Source organism: Triticum aestivum, chromosome 2D (assembly GCF_018294505.1).
Source record: "Triticum aestivum cultivar Chinese Spring chromosome 2D, IWGSC CS RefSeq v2.1, whole genome shotgun sequence".
NCBI lineage: Eukaryota > Viridiplantae > Streptophyta > Magnoliopsida > Poales > Poaceae > Triticum > Triticum aestivum.
This window is the reverse complement of record NC_057799.1, coordinates 197,482,337-197,494,418: the sequence shown is the minus strand read 5'-3', so window position 1 is coordinate 197,494,418 and position 12,082 is coordinate 197,482,337. Positions and strand designations below refer to the sequence as shown.

Genomic DNA, 12,082 nt, shown 5'->3' with positions numbered 1-12,082 from the left:
ACCTACTTTCGATCCTACAATGTGTAAATGTAGTACTAATGGAGTAATATGCAAAAGGATGCAAAAATTAGCCACAAAAAAGGAAGTTCAGTGTTAGGGAAACATTAGGTGCACAATTTTTAACTCCTCGAATTTGAGAAGTTATGGTTTGAGCGCTCGTTTAGAAAGTTAAGCTCAGGGAAGTACTAGAGATGCCCTAAACAATGTTGGCCAGTGAGAACAACTACTAACCATGCATGTCGATGTAATGTGGGCCGGCCATTACTGCATATCTTGAATTGTGATCAGCTACATAACCCACATACCACCTCTCGCGGGTAAGATTGTGGAACTTCTTTTTGAATGTTAGCGGGAGCAGCCAAATTTCATCGACCCACTAGGAAAAGGAGAGTACAAAAAGAACCAAAGGACCAAAGAGGAGAACGCACTCAGCGAACACTAGGTACAAAACAAAGTAAGGAAAGGAAAGAGACGAGCCAAAGGAAGGAGATGGTGTAAAATAGGTCGGGACCACTTTTTACATCATGAGAGGAGAAAATGTTTTTTTTTGCGAATTGAAACTTGTATTACTCAACCTGCGACAGGATTACAATCAGAAGATGCATGTTCCAAAGCTCTAGTACGACCAGAGCCTAACCACGTCATAGTTCTCCCTTCCTCTCTAGTGATAATAGCTAAATAATTACTAACTTTATTCTCGGGTCTAAGAATATGAGTAATACTAGTCTCACGGATGCTCATCATATGCTCAATATCTTTGACTAGATAAGCATATATTGATCTATTGTTGTCAATGGACTGCACATGCTTGATCAATTCCAGAGAATCCACCTCCACTTTGACAGGAAGCTCGGTGTCATTAAGGCAGATGATAACCCCTCCATACACGCACATAATTATGCTTCCAAGGCATCTCTACAAGAGAGGGAAAAATCGTTGCTTCAATAGATGACGTAGATGCAAATATTTTTGCTCGAGAATAGGGTGTGATGTAAAATAAGCCACCAAGTGATGCAAATTTACATCACTTGATGCTCTTGAGAAAATTTTACATCACCAGGGGACCACACTACTAGAGCAAAATGTGCATCACCAAGTGCTATTTTTTCATCAAGTGATCCAATAGATGGTGTAAAATATGGCACCCACAAGACAACCGTGATGCATTGCAACACCTATTTTTACATTATCTGTTTGAGTTAAATGTTTTTGATGATATAAAAAGGTATTTTTTATGATGTAAATTTTACTTAAAGCATAATTTGATGATGTATTTTACATCATCTATTGTACTAGATGCTCTCAGTCTGGGTCAAATGGGATAGAGGCACCCAGGTTCCACATGGTGTAGGAATCCGCCTTTCCAATGAGCGCCAGGTTGAGCACTTAGATGACCTTTTGTTTTTGTACAAAAATGTCAAGCGTCCAGTTCCTCCAACGCACCCACCGAAGCGCTGACATTAAAAAAATGAACAGAGTTTGTTTTCCACCCGTTAAAATCTCTTGAGTTTGTTGAGGCTGTAGGATTACTGTTGACCAGTTGACTTTTGAAAAAATCTTGGAGCTGAAAAAAAAGTTCATGATTTTCAAAAAAAATTCAAGTCCAAAAAAGTTTGCGGATTCAAAAAAATAATGAATTTGAAAATAGTTTATGGGTTTGAAATAAAACATGCCTTTGAAAAAAGTTTACAAATTTGGGAAAACATTTGTGGATTTGGACAAAGTACACGAATTTGAAAAATGTACATAATTTAAAAAAACATAAATTGAAAGTTAGTTCACAAACTTAAAATTTTTGAAATTTTGAAAAAAGATCATGGACTTGAAATAAGTTTGCGGATTTGAAAAAAGTTTTCAAAATTGTAAAATATTCACGAAATTAAAAAAAAGATCATGAATTTGAAAATTGTTTGTAATTTTCAAAAAAGTTCATGAACATGAAAAAAGAAGTTCATGAAAAATAAAAACAAGATAACCTGAAAAGAGAAAGGAGAAATAGAAAAAGATAAAAAAGGAAAAGGAGAAAAAAAACTGAAGAGAAACAAAAGAAGAGAAAACGAGCCCCGAAATAATCTAAGGGAAACCTATTCCCAAAACCGGTGATGAAAGACCCCCGATTAGCTCGGCCCAGTTATTCGACGAGATCTTGTGCGTGGGCGCCAGTTACTGATGGCGTCGTAAGCGCCAAATAGGATTCAGGTCTCTGAGTTCCAATGACAGAAGCGGCAGAAATAGGAGTGCGGTTATTCTGCAACCAGGCTCATATACACATTGACATAAACAGTAAATTCAAAAAAATTGAAATATTAAGGCATCTAAGATGCTCATGTGTGCCAGGTGCATGCAGAATTTTGTGGTGTTCGGACATCTGAGGAACTTATGCCAATAAAGACAAATTTAAGGTGTATGAGAAACTTTGAAAAAAAACCATTGTTCGGAGCTGGTTTTCCTTTTGGCACGAGCACCTCAGAAGAGTCATCTGAATCGTAAATGAAACTATGGAAAAAGTACTCAATCATCGGAGTCCATTTGTATGTTGCGGGCAAACCGTCAAACAGTTTGCGGGCGTCATCGAAGAAGCCGGCCGGACAGGTAGCAGGCCTGTAGGCGTCCGACGAGTGTGGCGGAGTCCAGAGCGAGGTTGCCATGCTTGAGTGCTGCAAGTGAGGGGGGGCGTCGATGTCGGGGTGTGGCGGCGGTGAAAACGGTCTACCATACGCTGGAGTATGTGGCCGTCGAGAGGTGGTGTGCTGCTGGGGAGGTATGTGGCTGCGGACGGCTGGCCTGAGCACGGGAACTGGGCGGCGGGTGGGGCTGCCGGGTGTGCTGACTGTTGATTGAAGGAAGAGGGAATAGCCAATGTGCCACCGACTTGCAGGCCGGGGGAGAACAAGGGCGAGCGTCCACGCCGACGCAAACACGGCCTAGATTTGGACCTGAAATGAGTCACGCACGGACAAAAAGCAAACGTTCATTCGTTTGAGTCACCGCGTTGGGACTACTTTTATATCCGTTTCGATCAAACCCATTCGTTTGAGTCGCCGCGTTGAGACTACTTTTGTGTCCGTTTCGATCAAACCCAAACGGACACACACGGACAGTTTGTTTCAATCCAAACCCAAACGGACACACACGGACAGTTTGGGTCCGCGCCTTGGAGTTGCTCTAAGCATTCTCGAACCGGGACGGATACTTGGCTGGCTCGTGCTAAGTTGCTCGCATCCATGTGCATTACATTCGCGGCCCAGAACAAGCATTTGCATCAGAGCGAGCAAGGGACCCTGGTTTCTCAGCTCTTGTCAGGATGAAGCCGTGACCCGTGAGAAACTGAAGGAGTGCTGCGACTATGGAGGATGTATCATCCTAACACTCTCCAAAGCTGGTATTGCAAATGAGGCTTTGGAATGGAGCATCAGGAAGGACCTGGTTGAGTGCATCGTCTTGCTTCAGGAAAAATAGGAAACAAACTGATAGCAAAATTCTTCAGAAAAACATAAACTGCATCGTTGAGGAGCTTGCAACCGCTGAGATGCCTCACGGGTAGAAGACCCAAAAAAATGATTTCTCAAATTATCAGTATAGGGGAGGACGCAGGGAAACCAATATCAAACATCATATATCACCCAACACCAACACACAGTTCCACTCCGCTCCCTTTCTGTCATATCTAATCATTATACTCGTAAATAGCAACAAAGCAAACAAAAAGACCAGCAATAATGAACAAATGAAATTTACTCACGTCAACCAATGGCCCTAATTAATAAGCTGCTGCAGATCGATGCGCCACGATGAGGCTAGCTGCTTCATTATCTGAACTGGTGTCGCCCCCTCCCAATCATCAGGCAGCTCGATGGCAGTAGCTTCGTGAAGTCCGAATAAGAGGTCATTCTTTGCATCTCGAGGGATTCCAAGATAGTCGGATCCATTTTCCATCACCAGATCAGTCAACTGCATCAACAACCAGGACAATCATGATTTACACAAGTTGCTCAGGCAATGCATTCAAGTATTCAACTCAAATGTTAAAACCGTAAGATTCCCGACTTCTGAGTACACAACCAATCATACCAGTCTAATAACATCTCTTCCAAGAAAACTTTTGTTTGACCAACATGCTGCCTACCGTTTAGTAAAAAAGAAAATAATATATAATCACAATTATAGTTTCTATACCACCATCTGGCAGCAGTAGCTATGCCTGAACAGAACATAAGTTATGGTACTGCATTGGCTTCACAAGTAAATAGAAATAACTGCATCTCTATTAGTTCCACGACATATTAAATGTTATCTGTACTGTCCAGCAAACAAAACAAAGCTATGACCTCCCTTCCGAATTATAAGACGCCTTGGATATTTTAATATGGACTACATATGACTGAAATGAGTGAACAAACACACTAAAACGCGTCTATATACATCCGATTCAGAAAAAGTTAGAACATCTTATAATTCTGAACGGAGGGAGTACAATTTAACAAATGAAACTCATTTGATCACTGAAGAAAGCATAGCTATCATTCACGTACTTCACGATCTTCCTTGTAGCAATCCAGTCAAAATGAATGGCTTTCATTCTAGACCAAATGAAAAGCCAGGAGTCTGTTTGAGAAGGCAAAAGGCCACTTGTCAATCAGTTGCACTTCTGTTCTCTATCTAATGATTTTCTACCAAGAATATGTTAAAAATGATTCCTCTAACTTAGTTGCGTAGCTAATTACTACCTCTTCCCTATTTACAGCGCCCTCATATTTCGTGGTTTAACTTTGACTATCAATGTGATCAATTATAACCACTCAAAAAAATGTGATCAGTAATACACGAGTCATGTGTTAAAAAGTATACCGTTGAAACTTTTTCTGGATATGAATTTCAATGGGTATGATTTTTCTAGTGCATAACCAATGTTCCATTGGTCAAATTATTGGTCAAACTTTAACCTCGAATCGTGTGAGTGCCACATAAACTGGGACGGTGGGAGTACATAGTTATTGACGGTTAAACTCATGGTAGATGCCTTTTTTACGGGTTGTAGGTGCAAGTTCTACAAGGCAAAACCCTTGCCCGCTTAGCCCACCTAGACTGATTTAGGTGTCATCATTATGGCTGCCCAGCGCCAAGCGCTTTTTAGAACACTGGTTGATAGTTAGACGCTATTGATTGATCGTCTAACTTCCCTACTCAAATATATTCCTCATTCCTGGACAACTTGGAAACATTTAACCATTCACCAATACCAAATCGTATTCACTGCTCCATGAATACCATGCACACTTAACAAAAGCAACATACCAGGTGAACAAGGCCTACTTGGTGAACAAATGCACAAATTCCATGCGATGAGGTTTTTGGAATATTATACATGGCTCATTTGCCCAAAGGCAGATGTGGGGTGCAGTTTGGTCCCACTTGCATCTCGGCCACAATGATGAGACCAAATGGCTGGAATTGGATTTATGCATTTGTTCACCATATAGGCGGGGCCTTGTGCGCGACATATATTGCCCAAAACGAAAGCAATATCCACAACTATTATAAAAGCACAATGCCCAAATATTGGAAAATATACTAGGCAGAACTGTGAATTCAGGAAACCGTCAGTATCTTCAGCTCCATCCCCACTAACATCAGGACAGCATCATATTGCCACATCCAAATTTCCTAAACTAATTTGAAATGTTCATGGTATGTTATCTCACCAAAAGGAACGGATAGTTGTGCACACGATACTAGAACAATATGCAATTTTCAGTAAAGAACAATATGCAACTGTTTAAAAATGCTTAAACACATGCACACTGAAATGCACTCTTTAGAGTGGTGTGCCGAGTCATAACATGAAATAGCACTTGATTTTTCTTTTTATAGTTCAGCACCAGTTTTGGCGTGAAAAGGAAAACAACTTTGACATTTCCCTGGTATAGTTGTCACTAAGTCTACAAACATCCCCAGCATTTCAGATAGAATAATTTTGCTCTTAAAATGGAAAATAGTAGTTTACCTGCTGAAGCCAACTCAAAGCTATATCATAGAAGCTTTCTTCTACAAGGAATTGTCCAACAGCATGTAGAACCTCATTTGAAACCTCGTTCGACAGTTGATCGACGACTGGTCCAGTTTGCTCCATTAACTTTACAAGTAGCTCAGCATCTCCAGTTGAAAGAACCTCAGCATAAGCCGAATCCATGTCACCAACATGAATAGCATCCATCGCGCGAGTCCAGGATTCCCAAAGTGGACCTCTTCCATCCCCTTGACTGTCATCATTCAAAGCCTCACCATCAAGCTCAGGAATTGCAACTCTTGCAGCAGCCCTTGAACTTCCATTATCTTCACCAGCTACTCTAATAGCTTCCAGTGTCGCCTCATCTTTCGAGGCCCTCCATGCACTTCGAGCAGAAGGACCCTCCCCAAACCTAAATGGCCCCTGTCCTTTGTCCCATCCTCGCCTCGGACCCGCTTGATCATTACCATTTCTGGGTACCCTGGTGTCAGATGAAAAAGAATCTAATCCTCTCCTGGAATTCATTCCGCTTCGTGATCCAGAATAAGCGTATGAATCCCATTGCTCAGAATCTGGTCTCCAGGATGGGCTTCTTACACCAGAAGCCATGCCATCTGCAGAAAAATACCTATCGGCGAATCCTATCCTTCCATCGCCACCCCTACCAAATTTCGAATTAGAATACTCATGAAACCCATTGTATTTCGCAGATGATCTGCCAGGAGATGAATCAAAGCCCAGGGTTGAACCACCACCTCTCCTGCCTGATGACAATGATATATCCCTAGCCATTTCCTCGACAACCCTCTCAAGACCACGTACTCTGTTTTCGAGAGTAACCATGCTGTCATGAGATCCTCCCATGAAATCCTGAAATGCGCAAAACACAAATGATATTAGGTAGCTTTCCAAAAGATGTCTAATAAACTTAAAATCTCTCCTCATAAGTAGGACATCATAATGATATGTGGTATCATTTGGATAAGTAACAAACGATTAGTCAATCACCAAGCAAAACATAGTTAAAAAAGGCTCGCCTAGGCTCTAGGCGATAGCGAAATACCTAGCACTTAATGTGCGCAAAATTGCACTTAAGCATGCGCTTTGGTCAGAAAAACGCAAGGCGGTGGCAAAACACACAAGTAACGCCTAGCACTTTTTTTAATTTTGATCCGAAATGACTGTAAATGCAGTCGGTTTTACATCCAACAAGTATAGAAGATTATTTCTAAATAACTAAACAATATAAGCCCGGTTCATTTGTATTACTATGTAAGATCATAGCACACAAAGATTGGCAGCAGCACCACACAAAGACAAACATGCCATAGGACAATAGATTTATAATTTTCCTTTCACATACACAATTGCAGAGAGATTCAAATGTTACATACTCGGAATGTATTTTTCCTACCATCAATCTGGAAATTAAAAAGGTGTGATATTTTATGACTGTACAGTTAGAAGTAAAAGAACGAATCAAAATTCAGAACTTCCTATGCTAAAAAAATCAGGATGGAATAAACCTGAACAAAACTAACCTGCAACATGTTCATGAGACTTGTTTGCTGTCTCTCCAACTGTGATAACTGCTTCTGTATGACTAACCAGTTTGTTTTATTATTTATGAAGGGGCCATCTCCTGGTATAGTCATTGGTGCAGAATCTTTTGCACTGGTTTCACACCTATCTTCAACATCAGATGGTCTAGCCTTTGCGTCTTTGTTTCTATTTCCTCTTTGGCCAGCCCATTTATTTCGAACACTTTGAAAACTAGAGCTAGCCCGCACTTGAGTCAGGCTTCCTTCATCATCTGCAGATCCATTGCTATTAGCTGCACCAACAGGATCGCCATCTACTTCCTCTGGATCATCTTCGCTTTGTAGATGAGATTGTAGAGTCTTGCGGGGAACTACCACCTCAACAGCCAAGTCATCTGTGGTTCTCGTCTCAAGCTTTTGAAAAAAATCAGGGTTCAGTTCCCTGTCAGTTAGTGTAGGTCTTTTCTTCAAGAGAACTGCTGCTTTTTCAGCTATGCTACTGCCCTTTGCTTTCTCATTATTGCTAGGTGAATCCAGCTTCGTTTCACTGCCAGTTGCTTCCTTAGTTTTACCATCTTCTGCGCGCAAATTGTTTAACATTAAGCATACAGATATATAGTAAACACCCTAGTAATACCATGCACTTGTTCAACAAAAGAAAAGGTTGATACCATTTGTATCTTCACCTGTTAATTGCTTCCACAACTGCACAGCATCAATCACGCTATCTCTGACAGGCCTTACCTGGAATTATGTTTACAGGAACAACATATCAAATCATTATGGATATGACTTGTGGCCATCTGAAAACAAATGGAACAGCAGCACATCCCACATTTTCGATAGAGTGAGGTGGATTATTTATTACCTTATCAAAACGGCAAGCCTCAAGAGCAGCTATGGTTGGAGCAGCCCCATCACCTATCAAGTGACCTGAATAGGTAGCCAGGACACACAATGTGTCAGCAGCTGCTTTCCTGGTAGCCCAATCACTGTTCTCAAGACAGTCACGGATACTTTGCAGTGTCTGTTGCATATTCTGGGGACTGATCGCTCCAACCTGAAAGGCAGGAAATCAATCATCAACAGATACTCAATCAAGGATGTCAGTAATCATGCTGATAGTTTCTATGATTCTATCACCACGGTGATTTATGAAATATGCAGAAAGACTAGCAATTGCGTAAGCAGCAAGTTTCCATTATAGACCACATGAAGCTCCTAATTATACAACGAAAGCAATTCGGCATTCCAGTCTTATGGATGAAGCCAGAAAATGAGTGCAGAACACTTGCATGGGTGCATAAGATCATATATGACGCATTGGAGCCTGGTAATATCAATCAAAGTAACAAAGTAACGCTCAAAAACATAATCCAACATATTAATCTCTAGAAGTCAAGCCCTCACCAAACAAAAGGCCTAAAGCTCTTAACTATTCGTCTTACACTCCCAAGTGCGCACAACGATACTAACACAATAAATTCCTTAGCTCAAATAGCCAATGAGCAATAGAATAGGTCCAAAAAAACAGTCTTCTACTCTATTAGCCTCAGCTGGTACATGAATGAATACACCGACTTATCCAACATATCAGGAAAAAAATACACGCCATATGCCTATGAGCAGGTAAAAGAAGAATGTATTGTAATCCTAGCTAAAATGGCAAGAATGAAGAGTTGCCAGAAGCAACTAGAAGTTCAGCTAAGATTCTATTTGAAGCTTTAATCCTAACTGCATAATACTTTAGATTGTTCATGCCTTCATGGAGCCAAACAGTATTTAAAAAGAAACACAGCCTTATATGCCCAGTGGCGGGAAATAAATGCCAAAGATCCACCAAAGTCACACTCATGATATCGATTCTTCACCGTTCTAAAATAGTGGTCCATTCGCTTGACAGTAATTCACAAATATTAGCATATAAGGCTAGTATTTCCATCCTAACAGCTGACAATGAGATATAGAGGCCACATCCGAAACTGACTAATATGATTGTAACTAAGGAAGACATTCCCATCTTCAGACATAAAACCAATGTGGGTGGTCTGGATGACTTTAGGATTACGGGATTAGCCACTACAGACAGGCAGGCATCTCCAACAAAAATAACAACTACTAGCAGTCTAACATGAAGTCTCATCGCCTAGAATATTTTATGTCAATGACTCAATTCATCAAGCATATAGCAAGCAAGACAGAAATTAGGGAGCCAGCCTATACCTGAGCTAAGCTTCCGATGACATTGAGCAGTGACCCCTTGGCCTGCACACCCTGTCCGCCGACCAACTTGAAAACCCTGGAACCGAGCTTCCCAAACATCGCCAACACCCCAGGTCCAGGGCCTGCCCCCTCCACTGTTTTTGCCAAGCAGGCCGCGGCCCCGCTCTGCACAGTCTTGCTCTGCTCTCCCATGACCTCGAAGAGCGGCTTCACGAACAGTGCGACGGTCCCATTTCCCGCCTCACCAGCTGCTGAAGCAGCAAGCGGCCGGAGGTACACCGCCGCTAGTTGCCCCGCGGCGTCGCGGCACGCGTCCCGCACGGACGAGTCGGAGGCCGTGTCCTTGAGCCGTCGCGAGAGATGCGCCATCACCTTCTGCAGGTGCGGCGCCGCGGCGTCAGGGTGCGCCGCGCAGAGCGTGGCAAGGAGACGTATCGACTCGCGCCGCGCCGGCGAGGCGAGCCCCTGGGTGTCGGACGCCAGCGCGTGGAGGAGCATGGGCACGGCATCCGGGGACGGCGGCGACCGGATGAAGCGGTCGAGTTCCTCGACGGCGATGTGGTGCGTGTCGCGGTCAGAGAGCTTGGCGAGCGCGGAGAGCACGCGCGACTTGAGCTCCGCCATGGCAGCGCTCTTGGACGGCGCCGCGCCAGCGGCGGCCGCGGCGGAGGCAGGGTTCGGCGGCTGCGCGGTGGTGGGCGACCTGGGATGCGATTTGGTGGATGATTTGGAGATCGCGGTCGCCATTGCGGCGGGTTCGCGTGGGGAATCTGGGGAATGCAAGAGTGGGGATGGGGATGGCTGCTAGTTCAGATTTGAACTGGTGGGATGTGGGATTTGGGTTACAATTGGAGGCATCCGGTGGCGAATTCGGGGTGGATTTGGTGGGATTCGTGGAGCTTTTGAATCGGTCGATGGGTTTGGGGCTGGGTTTTGTGGACGATTTTTGGGATGGGACGGTGGGATCTCGCCTTTGGAGCGGAGATGGGTGGTGGGGTGGGGGAAGACGAGGAGTGAGCGAACGAGTTCAAGATTCTTCCGAGACGATTGGTGAGAAGGGTGGAAGAGGGTGGGTGGGCCACCTTGTTAGTACTCCTACTCGGCATGGGAATATTAAGCCGGAAGGAAATGATTTGGAGCTGTCAATAACTTGGGCCCATCTTGTCACCAATCGACTCTTTATAATTTGAATGATGAATGATTTGAAGATTGTTCGCCACGCCTGCCGCAACCAGGGATGAAAACGGACCAGATTTGGAATGATAATGGTCATGCCATATCATATTCCACTTTTTTTCAAAATCAAAATCAGTACGGGCACAATGATGATGCATAAACGAATACGGGATACAGCCAAATAACAGAAACAAATATGGTACGGTAATGGAGCGGTGGCGGACCGAAAGCGAACAAGAAAATTCGGACAATACAAGAAAAAGAACCTGCCTCAACAAGACCATGAATAATAATTTTTTGATAGGTAGATCCTCCAGGTGAAGTTGGTCCTCCAAGTTAGGGTTCTCTTTCCCCTTGCAACTGTGGTGGCTAGGGCAGTCATTCCCTACAAGCTTCATCAGCGAGCCCGAGGATCCACCTCCCCCCTGCGTGCTGCTCATGCGGCCGATGGCGGGGAGGGGATTCCGGTGCCTCGGCTCTAGTTAGTAACTTAGGTTAGAGTTTTTCCTTGCTTCATCTTTGAATAGGTCTTCTGAACTTCGATTCTACTTGAGATCCTCCGTTGGTACGGAGTCAATGGAGCTCCGGCGTAGATTCATGTTGTCTTCCGGCGAGGTTAGGGTTTCTCGTCGTGCATACGTGACGACGAAATTTGTTGTCGGTCGCTTTAGATCGATTCAAGGGTTCAATGGTGTCGGGTGGTAGGTGCGACATATGCCAACGGGTGGCTTATCATTGTGGGAGCCAGTAAGACGTCGCCGGTGCCTGGAAACGGGATGAGGCGAAGACATGCATGCCGGCGGATCTTACCCAGGTTCGGGGCTCTCCGTGGAGATAACACCCCTAGTCCTGCTCTGCGGGGTCTCCGCATGATCACTAGATCAATACAAGTAGCTACAAGTGCTCCTTGAGCTGTCTGGCTAGAGGAAGAAGAAGGGCAAGGCTAGCTCTCCTTTTCTCTCTATGTGGTGTGTGAAACTCTATGAGATCAACCCTTTGCATGGGTGTCCCGGGGGATTTATATAGGCCTACCCCAGGGGTACAATGGTAATTCGGCTAGGCGCGGGTCCCAGCCGTCAGTGTCCGTGTTCGCCGGCTTCTCCGTCGGCCATTGGGGCCCGCCGACTGGTGGGTC

At 43.9% G+C, this 12,082-nt stretch overlaps 1 protein-coding gene across 5 annotated transcripts; it reads right to left on the bottom strand.

Annotated features, from left to right (window-relative positions):
* Window positions 1–3,530: 3,530 nt before the first annotated feature.
* On the bottom strand, window positions 3,531–10,839 carry LOC123052541 (TORTIFOLIA1-like protein 1). 5 transcript variants are annotated; one of them, XM_044475765.1, is made up of 7 exons: window positions 9,772–10,839; window positions 8,417–8,608; window positions 8,220–8,292; window positions 7,549–8,126; window positions 6,005–6,877; window positions 4,533–4,605; window positions 3,531–3,951 (listed from the first exon to the last, which is right to left on the bottom strand). In XM_044475765.1, exons 1-6 carry the CDS (start codon window positions 10,516–10,518, stop codon window positions 4,576–4,578), a joined length of 2,493 nt encoding a protein of 830 aa, XP_044331700.1. In that variant the 5' UTR covers window positions 10,519–10,839; the 3' UTR covers window positions 3,531–3,951; window positions 4,533–4,575. The 5 variants fall into 5 exon arrangements, with proteins under 5 accessions (XP_044331700.1, XP_044331698.1, XP_044331699.1 ...); XM_044475763.1 differs by lacking the exon at window positions 4,533–4,605 and having other exon boundaries at window positions 8,235–8,292; window positions 9,772–10,838; XM_044475764.1 differs by lacking the exon at window positions 4,533–4,605 and having other exon boundaries at window positions 7,549–8,123; window positions 8,235–8,292; window positions 9,772–10,838.
* Window positions 10,840–12,082: the final 1,243 nt, after the last annotated feature.